Source organism: Ochotona princeps, chromosome 17 (genome assembly GCF_030435755.1).
Source record: "Ochotona princeps isolate mOchPri1 chromosome 17, mOchPri1.hap1, whole genome shotgun sequence".
Lineage (NCBI taxonomy): Eukaryota > Metazoa > Chordata > Mammalia > Lagomorpha > Ochotonidae > Ochotona > Ochotona princeps.
In genome coordinates, this window is record NC_080848.1 from 44,290,280 (window position 1) to 44,309,551 (window position 19,272).

General features: G+C 53.2%; 1 protein-coding gene across 1 annotated transcript; it reads left to right on the forward strand.

Annotated features, from left to right (window-relative positions):
* The first annotated feature begins 79 nt into the window (after positions 1–79).
* SHMT1 (serine hydroxymethyltransferase 1) lies at positions 80–18,649 on the forward strand. Its single transcript, XM_004599376.4, has 12 exons — positions 80–182; positions 2,285–2,402; positions 2,829–2,974; positions 6,784–6,899; positions 7,105–7,265; positions 12,032–12,113; positions 12,382–12,594; positions 13,072–13,188; positions 13,996–14,118; positions 15,451–15,567; positions 17,671–17,781; positions 17,976–18,649. The coding sequence occupies exons 2-12, from the start codon at positions 2,307–2,309 to the stop codon at positions 18,146–18,148; spliced, it is 1,455 nt and encodes a 484-aa protein (XP_004599433.2). The 5' UTR covers positions 80–182; positions 2,285–2,306; the 3' UTR covers positions 18,149–18,649.
* The last annotated feature ends 623 nt before the right edge of the window (positions 18,650–19,272 follow it).

The following is a 19,272-nucleotide window of genomic DNA, read 5'->3' on the forward strand; positions in this document are numbered from 1 at the left end:
GCACTCTCTCTGGCATTCTAGGGCCTGCCAGTCTGTTGTGCCTGTTGATGGGTTCCCTCCCCCCATTGGTGCCAGGTGTCACCTGCCAAATTGGATGTGACACTTTGTGTCAGATGCAGGGGGTCTTTGTGGCCTTCTTCCATGGGAGCTGAACAGCAAGCACCCCAAGTGTTACCTTCCAGGTATGGAGAAGGCAAAAGTCACTTATTGAAAAGAAAATATATGTATTTTTAAAAGATTTATTCATTTTTATTCGAAAGGCAAACATACAGAAAGGAGGAGAGACAAGAGGAAGATCTTCCATCCGATGCTTCACTCGATGGTTCACTCCCCAAGTGGTCGCAACGGCTGGAGCTGAGCCAATCCAAAGCCAGGAGCCTGGAGCTTCTTCAGGGTCTCATACATGGGTGCAGGGTTCCAAGGCTTTGGGCCATCCTCCACTGCTTTCCCAGGCCACAGGCAGGGAGCTGGATGGGAAGTGGGGTGACCCAGATTAGAACCGGTGGCCATATGGGATCCCGGTGCGTGCAAGATGAGGACTTAAACCACTAGACTATGGCCCATGTCTGAAAATATATCTTCTAATGAAAAGAAGCTACAGTGCTACTCTCTCTCCTCTCTCTCTCTCTCTCTCTCTTTCTGTTTATATATATATATGTTTGTATTTTTCTTTTCCAAAATATTTATTTATTATTTTTTTAAAGATTTATTATTTATTTTAATTGCAAAGTCAGATATACATAGAGAAGGAGACACAGAGAGGAAGATCTTACGTCCGATGATTCACTCCCCAAGTGAGCAGCAATGGCTGGTGCACGCCGATCTGAAGCCGGGAACCTGGAACCTCTTCCGGGTCTCCCACGCAGGTGCAGGGTCCCAAAGCTTTGGACCGTCCTCGACTGCTTTCCCAGGCCACAAGCGGGGAGCTGGATGGGAAGTGGAGCTGCCGGGATTAGAACCGGCGCCCATATGGGATCCCGGGGCTTTCAAGGTGAGGACTTTAGCTGGTAGGCCATGCCGCTGGGCCCAAAATATTTATTTTTATTTGAAAGGCAGAGTTACAGAGAGAGGACAGACAAGAGATCCTCCATCCACTGGTTCACTCCCAGGTGGTTGCCATAGCTGGAGCTGAGCTGATCTAAAGCAGTACCTTGTTCCTGGGTCTTCGGTGTAGGTGCGGGGGTCTAAGGACTTGAACCATCCTCCGCTGCTTTCCCAGGGGTATTAGGAAGCAGCAGGATCAGAAGTAGAACAGCCGGGACTCAAAACAGTGCACATTTAGGAAACCAGCACACAGGCTAGGGATTAACCTACTCCACCAACCACTGTGCCCCACCCCCACCATCAGTCCACTTTAACCAAGATGTTCCTGACTGGGGCTTTACAAGGAGGCAGGATTTGGGCACAAGTGCAGCATCATTTTAGGCGGGCCCAGGGCCTAGACGTCTAGAAGGCTGCAGTTAGGACAGCCACATCCTCCTAGGAAAGCCTGGGTTCAAGGATCAGCTCCAGCTGTGATGGCTCAAGAGGCTGGCTGTCTGACATTCCCATGGGAAAGCTGGAGTGAGTTGCTAGCTCTGGGCTGGAGTCCCCCAGGGGAAAGCTGGATTGAGTTGCTAGCTCTGGGCTGGAGTCCCCCAGGGGAAAGCTGGATTGAGTTGCTAGCTCTGGGCTGGAGTCCCCCAGAATCCCTGTAGGTATTGGTGGAAATGAACCAGCAGATGAGACCTCTGTCCTGTCTCTCACGCCAATGAATTAAAAATCAATTTATCTTGGACTGGCATTGTAGTGTAACAGGTTGAGCCTCTGCCTATGGCATGGCCACATCCCATTTGGACACCGGTTCAAGTCCCGGCTATTCCATTTCTGATCAGGCTCCCTGTTTATGGCCTGGGAAAGCAGTGGACGATGGCCCAAAGCCTTGGGACCCTGCATCCTTGTGGGAGACCCCCAGAGGTCTCCTGACTCCAGCTGTTGCTGCCATTTAAGGAAGCAATCAGTACATGGAAGACTTCTCTCTTCCTCTCTCTGTAACACTGCCTTTCAAATCAAATAACTCTTTTTTTTTTTTTTCTGAGCGGATAACAATAGTTTCTACCAAAAGTTTCACATGGTCGTTTTGCAGTCCAGCTCATTGTTTCATCTAGGGCAGTTTTGGGGGAGGTGGGGTGGCCTCAGCCGCTTGGCAGAGCCGCTAACAGGTGGTGATGAACTTAGTCTACATTTAATATTGCTTTAGCATCTCTTGCCATTGTTTTCCATTTTTTTTTTTTTTTCAACTTAGAACGCAGCCTTGACCCAGGGTGATGGCGACTCCTGTGAACGGGGCTGCCCACGATGCCACGCTGTGGTCCTCCCACGAGCGCATGCTGAAGCAGCCCCTCCAAGACAGTGACGCTGAGGTGAGTGAGACGGGAGGTCTTCACCAAGAATTCTAAACCTTTTTATAATCGTTTTTGTAAAGATGTATTTTGTTTATTTGGAAGGCAGATTGAGAGTCAGGGGTCTCATTCACTCTGCACATGGCGGCAGCAGCCAGGGCTGGGACAGGCTGAAGCCAGGATGCAGGAACTTCTTCCTGGTCTCCCTCACGGGTGAAGGGCCCAGGCACTTGGCTCATCCTCCACTACCTTAGGCTGGTAGCTGGAGGGGAAGTGGGGCAGCCAGGACTTGAACCAGTGCCCGTACGGAAGACCAGCCTCATACGCAGAGGTTTAGCGCACTCAGCCCCTGTGCTGCCCAAGAGATGCTCATTTTAAAGAGACTCCTCTATCACTCTTGTTTTTTCTTAATCTCTTCTCTGCTGACCACCTGCTTTCCTCCCCAAGATTTACGACATCATCAAGAAGGAGAGCCAGCGGCAGAGGCTCGGCCTGGAGCTTATTGCCTCGGAGAATTTCGCCAGCCGGGCAGTTCTGGAAGCTCTAGGCTCCTGCCTGAATAACAAGTACTCGGAGGGGTACCCGGGCCAGAGGTAAGTGGGTATCTGCAGAATGCAGGTTCCCACCTGGGGTAGCCTTGAGGCCCTGCACCCCCCAGAAACACAGGCCAGCCTGAGGGAAGGGGCCTCTGGGCTGCATGAGTCATCCACTCCGGGTTGTGTATCCCTAATCTGAAATGCTCAGGGCTCAGAATCCCAGGTGCCGCTGTGGAGCACTTGGGGTCTGTTGGAACACTTGAGCCACCATCACCTGTTTTCCCCTTCCCCTGTCCACGCCCACCCCACTCCCCCATCAGGAAGCTGGACTAGCTCTGGCACACCCAGGTGTGAAGCCGTGAGGGGCTTAGGCCACTTCGCCACCAGGCCTGCAGAACTTCGACCGGGGAGAGGTCTCCCCACAAGCGAGCACCCAGAAGTCCAGCTGCTCACCACCCCCACGTGTCTTCTGTCCTTCCCTCATGCGCTCTCTCCTTGAGAATCAGACAGTGGGCACAGGTGGCTTCAAGTCCAGGGAGTGAGGAACCTGAGAAGGGTACAGGAACCCCTAGGTCTGTAGCCATGATGGGCAGCAGCACAGGGGACTTGTGGGTTGTGTCTGACGTGGGGCAGGGTGGGTAGCCTCAGGCTGAGGAGTGCCCTCAAGGTGAAGTATGGTCCACCTGGAGACTGTGTTTCGGAACCCCTTGCCCAGAGCCCATTTCCAGCAACAAGCCCGAGGACCACAGCAGGGACATGATCCTCATGTTTAGTGTGTGCCTCAATCCTAAGCACTCAGTCATCCTCCTGCTTTCCCAGGCTGTCAGCAGGGAGCTAGATCGGGAGTGGAACAGCTGGGAATTGAACCAGCGCCCATATGGGATGCTGGCACTGTAGGCAGTAGCTTTACCCGCTGCATCGCAAAGCTGGCCCTGTTTATTGTATGCCTATGTATGTGTTTACTTGTTTATCCCAAAGGAAGAAGGACAGAAAACAATGTGCCTGCTGGTAAATTCATGGCCATCGCTCACTGCCTCCCAGCCACCTGGGCCAGAGGCTAGAACAGAGAGACAGGCTCCAGGCACCCCACCGTGTGGGTGTCCCCAGATGGAGGCTTAACCCAGTGTACCAAAGTTAATATTTGATAGCAGTATTGATCAAATAATGACTTAACACAAACCTGAAAAACAAAATTCCTGGTGTTTATTTTTTTAATCACTTTGAGAGGTATTTATTTACTCATTTAAGTCAGTAACAATTCAATGGAAAGCTTCTTTTTAGTGTAACATTTACAATTTTTTTTCCCAGGGGTGGGGAGGACATTTACCTCTTTGTGTGTGTGTGTGTGTGTGTGTGTGTGTGTGTGTGTGTGTGTGTGTGTTGTTAAAGATTTATTTATTTTTTATTGGAAAGGCAGATATACAGAGAGGAGAGACAAAGGGGAAGAGCTTCCATCCAATGGTTCACTCCCCAAGCGGCTACAACGGCTGGAGCTGAGCCAATCCGAGGCCAGGAGACTCCTCTGGGTCTCCCATGCAGGTGCAGGGTCCCAAAGTCTTGGGCCGTCCTTGACTGCATTCCTAGGCCACAGGCAGGGAGCTGGATGGGAAGCAGGGCCGCCGGGATTAGAACCGGTGGCCATATGGGATCCTGGCGGCCATATGGGATCCCGGCGCGTTCAAGGCTAGAACTTTAACCGCTACACTATCGCGCCGGGCCCTACCTCTTTATTTGAAAGGCAGAGTTAGAGAGAGAGAGATCTGCCACTTCATCCTCAAATGGCCACGACGGCTGGTGCTGTCCAGGGAAAAGCTGGGAGCCTGGAACTCCATTCATGTCTCCAAGTGAGTAGCAGGGGCCCAAGTGTTTAGGCCAATTTCTGCTTTCCCAGACACATAAGCAGGGACCTGGGTTGGAAGTGGAGCAGCCAGCTCTCACAGACAGCTTGTGGCTTGACTTGCTCTGCCACAGCGCTGGCTGCCCGTATGTTCACGTCATTGTGCAGCCATTACTACATCTCCAGAATCCTTTCATTTTGCAAAAATCTATCCATTAAACACTCACTGCCTTTCAACAAGCTTATACACAATTACTCATCCCCACAAATCAAAGCTCCCATGACCTATTACTGAACGTTTAGCGTGGCCACGATCAGCAGGTGGGACCTCTTTCTGTTGCATTTCCAAAAAAGAGTTGGTGCCAGCACCATGGTGTGGTAGGCTAGTCGTCTGCCTACAGTGCCAGCATTCCATATGGGTGCCAGTTGCAGTCCCACTGCTCCATTTCCAATCCAGCTCTCTGCTGGTGTGCCTGGGAAAGCAGCAGAGGATGGAGCATGTCTTTGGGCCCCTGCACCCACATGGGAGACCTGGAAGAAGCCCCTGGCTTTGGATCAGCACATCTCTGGTTGTTGTAGCCATTTGAGGGGTGGATCAGCAGATGGAGGATCTCTGTCTTTGCTTCTTTCTGTAACTCCACCTTTGAAACCATTTTGTAAGAATTTTTTTAAGGGCCCAGCACAATGGCTGAGTGGCTAAACCCTCCCCTTAAAAGCACTGGGTTCCCATATGGGCGCCAGTTCGTATCCCAGCAGCTCCAATTCCCATCCAGCTCCCCGCTTGTGACCTGGGAAAGCAGTGGAGGACCGCCCAAAGCTTTGGGTTCCTGCACCCTTGTGGGAGACCTGGAGGAGATTCCAGGTTCCTGGCTCCAGATCGGCGCAGCACCGGCCGTTGCGCTCACTTGGGGAGTGAATCATCCGATGGAAGATCTTCCTCTCTGTCTCTCCTCCTCTATATATATCCGCCTTTCCAATAAAAATAAAAAGAGAAGGAAAGACAGAGAGAGATCTTCCCTCCACCAGTCTTCTCCCCAGCATGGGCGCAGTGGCTGGAGCTGAGCCTATCTGAGCCAGGAGCTTCTTCCCAGTCTCCCACCTGGGTGAAGGCTTTGAGCCATCTGTCACTGCCTCCCCAGGCACACTAGCAGGGAGCTGGATGGGAAGTGGAGCAGCTGGGATTCGCAACTGGCGTCCTTTGGGGGTGTCAGCACCACAGGCGGATGCTTAACCTATTCCATCAGAGTGCTGGTCCTCCACAACATTTTTAGGAGTGTGTTCTTCCTGAGTGCTCCCGCTTACAGGAAGTGTGTGCAGCCGGTGACTGTTAGGAAGCGGAAGTGGGACAGGAACTTGCTGTGGCCTGTGGGGGAGGAGGTGGGAGCTGTTACCACTCAGTGGATGTGGTTGGGAGGCCTATGCAGCAGCGTCCATGCACGGGCCGCTAGGCAAGCCCCACGTGTCGCCATTGGGCCACATCTAGTGTTACATGTTTTCTACATGTCCACATACGCCCTTACAGTCTTGTGTGAAAGCTTGCTGGCTTAAGCACTGTCTGAGCCTAGCAACCATCCTAACACCACCGTGTGGTCCAATTGGGCAAGTAGTTATGAGAAACAGATGTCATTAGAAATGCAAAATTTAAAAAAACACCTTTCGCCTCCAGAGAACCACCATTGCACTCTGTTTTGGTTTGCTATTCTAGGGAACCTGCCTTAAAACCCTCCCTGCCTCCGGGCACCTCCTGTGATGGTGTGCTGCCCTTTGACCCTGTTCACTATGGGGTGCACTGGAATTTCATCCCTTGCTGACACTTGAGGTCCTCTCCTCCCCCTCTTAGCCCCTCCCTAGGCGAGTGTAACACCCAACACTCCATTGTCATAATCTCCCAGATACCCGAGGTTCTTATGGGGAGATGATTCATCCCACCCACCCCTTTGCCATCCACCCTCCCCAGCCCTGAGCTGCTCCGGGCCCTGAACTGAACCCTTCCTCTCTCTCTCTCTCTCTCTCTCTCTCTCCCTGGCAGGTATTATGGCGGCACTGAGTACATTGATGAGCTCGAGCTGCTGTGTCAGAAACGGGCACTGCAGGCCTATAGCCTGGACCCCCAGAGCTGGGGGGTCAACGTCCAGCCCTACTCAGGTGATCGCCCAGTCCTGAAGGGACCTCAGGTGCCAGTTCTCTGAAAGGCGCCTCCAGGGCGGGGCAGCAGCAGGTGTACCTGAGGCTGGGGGATGAGGAGGGTGGGTAGGGAAGTTCCCCTGCACGCCCCTTCCAGGTGGTGCCCTGCCCTTGGGCTTCAACCTTCCAGCACCAACCCCTTGCCCTCCTGGTCTCCCCGGTTCAGGCTCCCCTGCCAACTTTGCTGTGTACACCGCCCTAGTGGAGCCCCACGGGCGCATCATGGGACTAGACCTGCCAGACGGGGGCCACCTGACCCACGGGTTCATGACAGACAAGAAGAAGATCTCGGCTACATCCATCTTTTTTGAATCTATGGCCTATAAGGTGACAGGGGCAGAGGGAGGCACCACTCCCCCAGCTTGGCTTTACCCCCAGGGAAGCTTGTGGGTGCTGCCCCTACCTGGGGCAGGGCCCTGCCTCCACCTACTTCTCTTCTTGCCTGGGCTCTCTGGGACCTCACTGTGGGTATAAGAGAAGGCAGCACTTTGGGAGGGTGTCATGGTGATGTCCCCCAAACTTGTCCCTGAGCGAATGCCATCCTTGCTCAGGAGCCCTGGCACCAGTGCAAACAGACTGCACATGTTCCTGGGGTGGCTGTAACAGGTGCAGCCCAGTCCCCTCACATCCCGCTGTTGCCCTTGGACCTGGGTCCAGCTGGCCACACTAGTGTCAGTAGTGGGGACGGGCCCTTGGAGCTGGGGCGGGCAGGGGCTCGATCCTACAACACTGTTAGGTGCCTGGGCTTCATCAGGTGGGAAAGCCACCCAAGCCTTGTCTTGCCGTCCAGGGTGGTGCCAGCAACCATCTTTCTGTGTTCTTCGTTGGTGGGTGTGTTGTTGAGGGTCTGTCATAGCAGCCACCACAAGCAGAAGGCAGGGGCACGTCTTTCCGCTTGGCTTGCTGTTGGACACACACCTGAGCCTGGCTTGTGCATGGGCACCCGGGTCTGTGGGGTGAGGAGTTGGCTGTTCTGAGAACTGGGCCTGTAGCTCAGTTCTCTCCTTGTCCCTGGACCCTGTTATATATGAGAACTTTCTGCTGTTGTTTCTTGAAAGTCTGAGAGAGAGACAGAGATCTTCAATAGTTCACTCCCCAAATGACTGCAATCGTGAAGCTGGAAGTTAGGAGCTGTGTGGGTATAGGGGCCCAAGGTCTTGGGCCATCCTCCACTGCTTTCCAGGCCACCAGCAGGGAACTGGGTGGGAAGTGGAGCAGCTGGGACTCTTACTGGCGCCCCCTATGGGTTGAAGATTAACCTACTATGCTGCCAGCCCTGAGTGGAGAATTATATCCCTGACCCCATGTGACAGATGCCAGCAGAAACCTGGGTATGCTAAAGGTACTGAATGAACCACTTTCAGGCTGTAGGCGCACTGCACACAAAATCAGACAGGAATTTCCTATTCAGGGAGATGGTGGTCCCAATTCAAGGCCCCTCATGGTATTTCTGCAGATCTTCCAAGAGCTGGAAGAATCCAAAATCGGAAACCTCTCCTATCCCAAGCACTCAGCATGTACTTTGTCTTTGGACTTGAAGCCAGTGCCTGCTGTTTCTTTCACTGTTGTGGCAAGTGTTATTGACTTGTTTTCCAGAATCTTCCAGAACCTTCTAAGCCGAGGTCCTTGATCCCTGGTGTGGGGCAATCCTGCCCTGTGCACCAATTCTTGCCAGCTACTCCTGTCCTGGATTTCTGGGGCAAGGCCTCAGCCCCATAGGACTGCCAGGCAGTGGAGAGGGGGAAGGGCCTGAGCCTGGGGCCCTGTAGTCAGATGGGGCAGCAGCAGCAGCCACTGCTCTCCCTTCCATGGGCCGAGAGGAGGAGACAGGCCTCATTGGCCTCCCCCGGTTATCGTGTGGCCTCCCCTCTGCCCTGCTGGACTGTGGAGCTGGGGTCAGGGGCCGTACCAAGGACACAGTCTTGTCCAGCTGACTGCCTCTCCTTTGGGGCCACCGTGCCAGCCTAGGCCTGGCACTCAGCCCCTGTGTTCCCAAGCCTCCCCAGCCCTGCCGGCTCCTGTCCTAAGTACCTGAGGGCACTCTTGTCCTATCTGTCACCTCTACACTGCTCCAGCCCTGCAACCAATTGCTGAGGAATTCTGGAGGCGGCTTTGTTGAATAAGCTTCTGGCTTAGCAATCAAGACACTTCTTAGAGTACTCCTATCTCAGACAGGAGTGCCTGGGGTTGGGTCCTGGCTCTACTGCCAACTCCAGTGTCCTGCTGGCGTGCACAGCAGCAGACAGCAGGTCGTGGCTCAGGTGTGGGTCCTTTCACCCAAGAGGAAGGCCAGAAGGAGCTCCTGGCTCCCAGCTGCTGGCTCTGACCTCGCCAGTCCTGGCTGTTGTCGGGGCATTCTGAGGAGTGTACCAGAGGGTGGGAAATTTCTATTCATTTATTTTTCCTCTCTCTTTCAAGTGAATTAAATGAAAAAAAAAAAAAAAGTTAAGACAGTGCAAAGCAACATTTTAAAAACATTTATATGAAAGGCAGAGTGAGACAGTCTTTGGTTCATTCCCCACATGGCTGCAGCAGCTGAAGCCTAGAGTTGGGAACTCCAGCGGGTCTCCCATGGGGTTGGCAGAAATTTGAATACGTTCCTGGGTGCATTAGTTGGGTCAGCTGACGCTCCAGCCAGCTCTCTGATCCAGGATGCCAGAGTCACAAGACATGGCCTGGTCCGCTGTGCTGCGAGGCTGTCCTTGGAAAAGCAAAACTTCCCCCTGCATGAGTTGTGAAGTGCGGGGGGAGAAAGCAGCCACAGGGCTATTTAGGGTGGGGTGTGGGATACGCGACCCCCACCCCACTTTTTTTTTTTTATTTTTAAAGATTTATTCATTTTATTACAGCCAGATATACACAGAGGAGGAGAGACAGAGAGGAAGATCTTCCGCCCGATGATTTATTCCCCAAGTGAGCCACAACGAGCTGATGCGCGCCGATCAGAAGCCAGGAACCAGGAACCTCTTCCTGGTCTCCCACGCGGGTGCAGGGTCCCAAAGCATTGGGCTGTCCTCAACTGCTTTCCCAGGCCACAAGCAGGGAGCTGGATGGGAAGTGGAGCTGCTGGGATTAGAATCGGCGCCCATATGGGATCCCGGGGCTTTCAAGGCGAGGACTTTAGCCGCTGGGCCACGCCGCCGGGCCCAACCCCACTTTTTAAAAATTAGAATTGTATCCATTTCTTTAACTGGGGGTCAGCTGTTGGAATTTTGTTGGTCTGACAGACTCTGAGCTGACTTTCTACCCCGGAAACACTGCTCCCAAAATCACAAATGGCCTTTAAATAAAAAAAGAAAGTTTTTTGTATTTTTTTAAAGATTATTTGAAAGGCAGAGTTACAGAGAAACAGAGACAAAGGTCTTCCATCTGCTGGTTCAGTCCCCAAATGACCATAACAGCCAGCTACTGGAACTCCATCCAGGCCTCCCACGTGGATACAGGGTTCCAAGGCCTTGAGCCATCCTCCACTGCCTTCCAGGCACGTTAGCAGGGAGCTGGATCGGAAGTGGAGCAGCTGGGACTTGAACCTGCATCCATATGGGATGCCGATATTCAGGCAGTGGCCTAACATGATACACCACAGTGCTGGCCCCCTGTTTTTTTGTTTTGTTTTGTTTTGTTTTTTATTGCATTTCATTTTATGACATCGTTTCATAGGCTCTGAGGTTCCCCCAGCCCCTCCTCGTACCCTGCCCCCATGGTGGATTGCTCCACCTTATTGCACTATTACGGTTCAAATTCAGTCAAGATTCTTTCATTGCAAGTGTATACCAAGCACAGAGTCCAGCATCTTATTGTCCAGATACATTCAACAGTTTCTTGGGGAGATCATCTCTGGTCTGAAGGCAGAGCTGGCAGAATATCATCCCGATCAATTAAAAGCCACAACATAACAGCAACAACAATTTACAACATTATGGAATTAATTGACATGGTATTGAGTGACTGATATGTTAGAAAATGCAAGTTCTTAACCACATCCTGTGACTACTTCATTGACATTTCAATTTTAGTTTATATACTACCAGCTTCTATCCACCTTAAAATGGCTATAGGATACTATTCAGCTGTCTCGTGTCTATTTTCATTTTTGTATTTAGCAGTTTATATTGTATTGAAGCATAATTTTGTTGAACTTGGCAGATTTTAGGATAGTCCAAACTAGCTTATAACTTTAACAAGGCATATGTCAACAGTTGAGGTGCAGTTTTAGGAGGGGTGTGCAGAGAAATCCTCAATACCCCAATGAGGAGTAACTTATTTTTGTGTCCTACCTAGTAAGGTATATGTGAGTCCCTGCTGACCGTTTGCTGTCTGGTTCTAAGCTTTCCTTTTTGTTCTCTGTCCTAATTTTTTTCGTTGTTGTTTCTTTGTTTTGTTTTGTTTTTGGGGAGGCTCCGGGGTGGCCCCCTGTTATTCAAGTTCTCTCAGGTGTGTTTGGTGGAGAGGTCTTTGTCTTTCATTGGTTATAGTTTTATGTTTGTTTGTTTTACACTGACCGTGTTCATAGAAATACCATTTCTCTCTTTTTCTTGTAGCTTATGTGCATATATAGGTGACTTGTTTTTTCTTGTTTTGATACTGTATCCGGTGACCCAGCTACATTTGGGTGTGAGTTCTCTAACAGGTTGCTTCCGGAGGCGTTTGGTAGTCATGGTGTCGGTGAGGGAGCCTGGTAGTTCTGCGTTCCCACTGCTTTTGTCTCTGCTTTGCTTCCTCCTGCGCTACCTTCGGGGTAACAGCCCTGATCGCAGCGTGCATTTCTGCCTCCCTCCTCAAGGTCAAGGTGTTTCAGTCCGTGCACTGTGCAGGATCTGCTTGTCCCATCTGTTCCAGTTCCCGGGGAGCTGGCGAGCCAAGGGCCAGGGGTCTCACTTTCTCCCCTGGGGGAAATAGGGGCACCCCTGGGATCTTTGGGTGGAGCTTTGGGGTGCCACACTCCCTGGATCTGCTTCACCCTCAAGCCTATCGTGTGGATGTGTTCTTGTTCTCCTTTTTCCATTGCACCCCCACCCACAAACTGTGAATGGGATGGGGCTGGGGGTTCCAGGAGTGCCAGCCTGACCCTGTGTCTCCCCGACACTTCCCAGGTGCACCCAGACACTGGGTACATCAACTATGACCAGCTGGAAGAGAATGCCCGCCTCTTCCACCCCAAGCTCATCATTGCAGGTGAGGGGCCGGCGAGGAGCGTGGGGGCGCGGGCCTGGGAGTGGCACAACAGTCTTCCCGCACCCTGGCACCCGCTCGTGCCACGGGGAGATGAGGGCACCAGCCCAGCAAGCTTCTGGGAGCATGGAGCCCTGGCCTCATGGAGCACGACATTGAAAATGGGGCTCGGAGCCTTCTCTCCCTTCTGCTCCCCCAGACTGCCGGGGGAAGAGCTCTGTGGGCTCTCAGTCCCTCCTCCGGCCTGACCGTCATGCCTACTGCGCCCCAGGCACCAGCTGCTACTCCAGGAACCTGGACTACCAGCGCCTGCGCAAGATCGCGGATGAGAACGGGGCCTACCTCATGGCGGACATGGCGCACATCAGCGGGCTGGTGGCAGCCGGCGTCGTCCCCTCCCCGTTCGAGCACTGCCATGTGGTGACCACCACTACCCACAAGACGCTGCGAGGCTGCCGCGCCGGCCTCATCTTCTACAGAAAAGGTTCGTACTCGAGGGGGCTCACGCTGTCTCCTCCTGAGCAGAGGGGTCAGCAGGAGGCTGGTGTCCCAGCTGCCGGGCCAGAACCAGCCTCGCATTCACGCTGTATCCTTGTTCCCTGAGGAGACCCCTTCATACGAGGGAAGGTTTATTCACCTCGCTGTGTTTTATTTGTGCTTTTCAGGGCGGGGGGGTGGTGAATATTCAAGTCAAGGATCAATATGGCATCTTGTGGTTAATGACAGGGTGTGTGGTGAGCCAGAAGGGAGAACGAGGGGCTGACCCAACAGCCCTGTTTCTGACCCCTCTCTCTTAGTCCATGTCTACAGTGAATGGGGAGCAGCCTACCGTCAGTGGATTCTGTTCCTGCCTTCTTTGTATTATCCACGTAGGACCCGGGTTCAGGAGCCACAGTAGCAGGGGTAGGGGAAAAACGGGAACAGCTTATACAAGCCCATTGTCAAGTTTCTCTTCATCCAGGAGTGCGCAGTGTAGACCCCAAGACTGGCAAAGAGGTGCTGTACAACCTGGAGTCACTCATCAACTCTGCCGTGTTCCCAGGCCTGCAGGGCGGGCCCCACAACCACGCCATTGCCGGTACGGTGTCCTCATATCCGGCCCCAGGCAGTGGAGGCTGAGGTCAGGTGGGACTGGGGAGGCAAGGTGTCCGCTGACCTCGCTCACACGGACATCCACTTTGAGATCCAGCAGGGAAGGCCGTGGCCAAGAGGGTGCTGTAAAGGGTCCCATCCTCGGGGGATAAGCCATCTGTGGGGTGGAAGCACCTGTGTCTGACCCCAGACTCCCCCGCTCGGGGGCCACCTGCTGACCGAGGCTTGGGGGCTTGATTCCCACGATCAGCCACCCTGGTGGGCTCCCACTGACCCACTGCTGCTGTCCCGGAGTTCACAGCCACCTGCTTGGAACGGGGATGCTGGCCATACTACTGCTGGGGACTGGTGGCGCCTGTCCCAGCCTCTTTGTGGACCTCAGGGCTGCTATCTGGGCCAGGGCCACTGTGCTGGGGCCGTGAGGTGATGGTTTTTTTTTTTTTTTTTTTTTTTTCTGCCTCACTTGTGTCTGTTTCAGCAGCCCTGGGAACCAAACGTTTCTTGGACACTGTCGTGGAACAGAGCCGTGAGGTTGGCCGTCAGCTTAGCTTTCGTGCCGCTGATAATCCCCAGCCCACCGCCAGCGGGGCGTAAAAGATCCCTGGAAATGCATGTGCTTAGAGAGCAGCCCTTGTACATCTACTGTGAGCACTGAGCATCCAGGCCCAGGGAAGGCTTGTGCACAGGCGTCTTCAGTTTATAAAAAAATCATCTGTCATAGGTGAGGGCAGGTCACCTGTCCATGGTGCCCTCTGACCCCTGTGTGCCTTTGGTCCCCTTCTGCCCTGTCCAGGGGTGGCTGTGGCCTTGAAACAAGCCATGACTCCGGAGTTCAAGCTGTACCAGCGCCAGGTGGTGGCCAACTGCAGGGCTCTTGCGAAGGCCCTTGTGGAGCTGGGCTACAACATAGTGACAGGTACTGGTGGCAGCGGGGAGCCAGGAGGCCCTCTCCCACTTCCGCCTGCTTCGGAGTGTGGCCAGCCAGTGGTCACCCGATGTGTAAAGGCTTTCTGTCCTCACAGCTGCTTGTGGCGGAAGTGCCCGGGGATGTGGGGGGGGTCACACACCTGGGAGATGGCGAGTTAGAGTGACACCTGGCACTGCCCGTGTCAGGGTGTCCCTGCCCCACAGGGGACTGCATGAACTCCAGCGTTCCTGCGCTTACCAGCAGTCACAGGCCTAGACTTGGGGGTGCGGTGTGGGGGACAGGAGGGGTAGCAGAAGCCAAGCTGGGCAGCACCCCTGTTCTATGCTGTGCTTCCCTTCCTGCTGCATTCTCCATGGCTCTCCCACCTCTGGGACAAAGCCTCCAGCTCCCTGAGGTCACTGACCTGGAGGTGCCTGCTAACCCCTCTGGGGAGATTCCTATAAAGGGGGTTTAAGGGCCAGTGACATGGTGCAGTGGGTTAAGCCCCCATCTGCATCAGCACCATTATTCCATATGGGCACCAATTCGAGTCTTGGCTGTTTCACATTCAATCCTGCTCCCTGCTAGTGGGCCTGGGAAGGCAGCAGAAGATGGCCCAAGTATTTGGGTCCCGGCATCCATGTGGGAGACCCAGGTGGGAGTTCCAGGCTCCTGGCTGTAGCCTAGCCTGGGCTCAGACTGTTGCAGCCATTTGGAGGGTTAACCACTCACCTTCCCCAGGCCACTGGCAGGGAGCTGCTTTGCCGGTGGAGCAGATGCCCAGGGCCTTGAACTGGTACTGATATTGGAAATGAACTCATGGGAGCCACTGGCCAGGCCCTGGAGTGCAGGGATTTTGACTGTGCTGCTTCTCAGGCCAGGTGGCAAGACCCCCAGCTGGCTCCCCATTCCCTGGGGATGCCACTGAATGCTGATGGCTGAGGCAGACGCGTGCTGTGAACATGCTGTGAACACCTGGCCCCCGTCTCTAGTTCTCAGGTCCCCGGTGTCTTTGTGCTTATGGGTGGTGAACATTCTAGACTGTGCCCCCTTTCCTGACTTCCACTGCTTTAATGCCTTGGGCCCCCTGCTGGATGTCTGATTTCCCCCTCCCTGCCCCAGCATTCAAATGGCCCCCTGCTGGAGTGTCTGATTCTCCCCCACTCTCCCTGTCCTGCTCCCAGCATTCAAAGGGTCCCTTGTGGAGTGTTTGATCCCCAGTCTCCCTGTAACACTTCCCTGCGTCGCCCGCTCCAAGCTTAATTCAAAGGCTGGAGTGCCTGACTTCCCCTCCCCTCCTCTCCCCCAGCATTCAAGCAGCCCCTCCGTTTCTGCTTCCAGGGGGTTCTGACAACCATCTGATCCTTGTGGACCTCCGCTCCAAAGGCACAGATGGTGGGAGGGCAGAGAAGGTGCTAGAAGCCTGTTCTATTGCCTGCAACAAGAACACCTGCCCAGGTAAGACTCCTCGTGGGGCTGCTTTTCCAACTTCTCTCCTGTCTGGTTTCCTCATGGCCAGGGTTGTAGCTGCCATTTGGCAACTGCCACGAGCGCTGAGACGAGACTTTCGTCACAGTAGGGCACCGTGGGGTTAAACCTTGGCTCTCTGCCAGCACACCCCACCCTGGGGAGCAGAACGGGAGTGATGGGGAGCCAGGTGCCTCTGGGGGACAGGTTCACCTGAGTGATGCGTCTCAGACGCTGACATGTTTACCTGATCTGCAGCAGGGGCCGTGTCTCAGAAGCTCCTTGGTACACTACTGAAGTCTTACCCAGACTGATCTGCCGTCTAGTGCCTTGGGCACTCAGGTCTTTACATTTTTGAAGGCTTATCTATTTATTTGGAAGGTAGAATTAGGGGCAGAGATCTTCTATTTGCTGGATCACTCCCCGCAAATGGGTGTCAAAGCTAGGACTGGGCCAGGCCCTAGCCAGGAGCCTGGAGCTTCATCCAGCTCTCCCATGTGGGAGCAAGGGCCCGAGCACTTGGGTCATCTGCTGCCGCTTTTCTAAATTCATTGGCAGGGAGCTGGGTTTGAACTAGTGCAGTCAGGAGTCATATGGGATGCCAGTGGCTTAACCAGCTACATACACCACAACACCAGCTCCTGTCTTTTCTTTAAAATTTATTATTATTATTATTATTTATTGGAAAGTCAGACATACAGAAAGGAAGGTCTTCTGTATAATGATTCACTACCCAAGTGGCTGCAACAGCCAGGGCGGAGCCAATCCAAAACCAGAAACCAGGAGCTTCCTCCGGGTTTCACACGTGGGTGCAGGGTCCCAAGGCTTTGGGCCGTCCTTGATTGCTTTCCCAGGCCACAAGCCGGGAGTTAGATGGAAAGTGGAGCTGCCGGGATTAGAACTGGTGCCCATAAGGGATCCTGGCACGTTTAAGGCGAGGAATTTAGCCAGTAGGCCACCTCACCGGGCCCTCTCTTTCATTTTTAAATCAATTGTACTTTTCCTGCTACACTAAGTCAGTATGCTCAGGCCTAGGTTTTGTTTTGTTTTGTTTTGATTTGATTTGTTTTGTTTTGCCCAGGTCCCTTTTTAAATGCATAGCAGTAGCATGGGGTGATGTGGTGCAGCGGGTTATATCGCAGTGTGCTGTGCTGGTTTGAGTTCCAACTGTTTCACTTCTGGTCCTGCTAAAGCATCCTGGGTGGTAGCAAATGATGATGGTATAGGCTCTTGGGCCCCTGCCACCCATAGGGTAGATCCAGATGAGAATTCCAGGTTCCTGGCTTTGCTCTGGGGTCCCACTCTGGCTGCTGCAGGCACTTGACGAGTGAACCAGCAGGTGGAAGATCTCGTTGTCATTCTATCTTTCAGACAGATGAAAATACATTTAAGTGTAACCAAGAGGTAGAGCTGCTAGGCTTAGCAGCTAAAGTCCTTGCCTTGAATGCGCCAGGATCCCATATGGGCACCAGTTCTCCCGGTCAGCCCTGCTTCCCATCCAGCTACCTTCTTGTGGCCTGGGAAAGCAATCGAGGATGGCCACAGCCTTGGGACCCTGCACCTGTCTGGAGACCCGGAAGAAGCTCCTGGCTCCTAGCTTCGGATCAGCTCAGCTCTGGCTATTGCGGCTACTTGGGGAGAGAACCAGCAGATAGAAGATCTTTCTGTCTCTCCTCCTATCTGCATATTTGCCTTTCCAATAAATGTGAGTTGACCGTATTTATTTCTAAAAAAAAACAAAAAAAGAAAGTAATTAAAAAAAAAAAAGACAGTAGGCCGTGTGTGATCTAGGCAGCCTTGTTAGTCTCATTTTGATAATATTTATTTGAAAGGCTGAGTTACACAGGAGAGACAGAAAATCTGCCCTTCACTGGTTCCCCCTGCAAGTGGCTGCAATGTCCAGGGCTGCCTAGACCACAGTCTCCCATGTGGGTGGACACTGCTTTGCCAGGTGCATCCATAGGGAGCTCCCAAGTGGAGCAGCCAGGGCACTGAGATGCAAGCGTCACAGATGGTGGCTTAACATGCTGTTTGCCACAATGCCAGTCCATTTTTATTTTTAAAAATTTATTTATAATTTTGTCTGTCTTGAAGGAGATAAAAGTGCACTGCGGCCCAGTGGCCTGAGACTGGGGACCCCAGCATTGACATCTCGAGGCCTTTTGGAAAAAGACTTCCAGAAAGTCGCACACTTCATTCACAGAGGTGAGGATGAGCCGCGGCGGCACAGCAGTGTGTATGGACGGCATGGCTGGCGGAGATCCCGGCTGAGGGAGGGCATTTCTGTGTCCGGCAGAATTGCTCCCCAGCCAGTGGTCCAATCCCAGAGCTGATGGCCTCTGGGGCATGTCAGGGAGAGGGGCGCAGGCCCAGAGTGAACCCCAGTGTCTTGTGCGCAGGCATTGAGCTGACCGTGCAGATCCAGGATGCTGTGGGCCTGAAGGCCACCCTGAAGGAGTTCAAGGAGAAGCTGGCTGGGGATGAGAAGCACCAGAGGGCGGTGCGGGCGCTGCGGGAGGAAGTCGAGAGCTTTGCATCCCTCTTCCCTCTGCCTGGCGTGCCTGGCTTCTGAAGGGGCCGGCCTGCTCCCCACCTGGCAGTGCTACGGATGGAGGACCCACGTGTGTAGCCTCTGTGTTCTCAGGGATGGGGGAGGAGTTGCCATGGACTTGCATCAGGTCCCTGATTGGTCATCAAGAGATCTGACAGGAACATCCTGTGCTGAACACTGTCTCGTACTCACTAGAAAAAAAAGCCAACATGGAGTCATTTGGCTTAATGAGCGCAGGGGTGCGGGCCACAGCCACTAGAGGCTGGCACCATTCTCCCCCCAGCAGCCAGTGAGAGCCCAGGCTCACAGCTTGGGATGTGTTAGGAAGAACAAGGTTTAGCCCTTTGCAACTGAATCAGGAAAGTCTCCCGAACCAGGTCAGTTAGAGGCTGGGCAAGCCCAGCCTCAGGTGGGTCTGCCTGCTGGGAAGCGTCCTGGGGTGACATCTGAGAGAACCAGCTCTGCTCCCACACATCCCCCTCAACAGGAAGTCACGTGTCACCTCCCAAAGAGACTTTATTTTTCACTTAGCTCAAATGCAAAAACATAGCTCACTGTTTTTAATTAGCACAACCAAATTCATAACCACAGAATGTCTACAAGAATTATAGCTTTAGAAAATACAACCAATTTTTAAATATTTCCAAAAAATATTTTAACTCAAATAAATTAATTCCTGAAAAAGTACACTTTTCATACTATTATTGGTTTGGTGTTCACTCTGGTTAAACTCCCGTGCAGCCACATTTATGGGAGGCAGGTGCTGGTCACCAGTGGGTCTGCCTGCACTGGCTGGCCTCACTTCCACCACAGATGGACATGCAGTAATAAAATAGCTTCTTCACAAACAACAAACAGGAGTTCATCATGGGCTATTTTCCATGGCAGCTGGGTCATTTCTCAATCCAACCTGCGACTCTGCCAGGCCTTGCAGATGGTGACCCCCGTCACCCTGAGGCCCAGCCTGCACTGCGTGACATGGCCTTGTCCCTGCTCTTTGCACACTGCTGCGGCCACCAGAGCAGTCCTAAAATCGGGGGCCTAGCACCCCCTCCCCTGCGCCAGCTGCACTACGCTCCTGCCTCTGTCCTGGCACATTAACCACAACCTTGGTAAATCAGGCCCAGGTTAGGTCTGCATCCAGA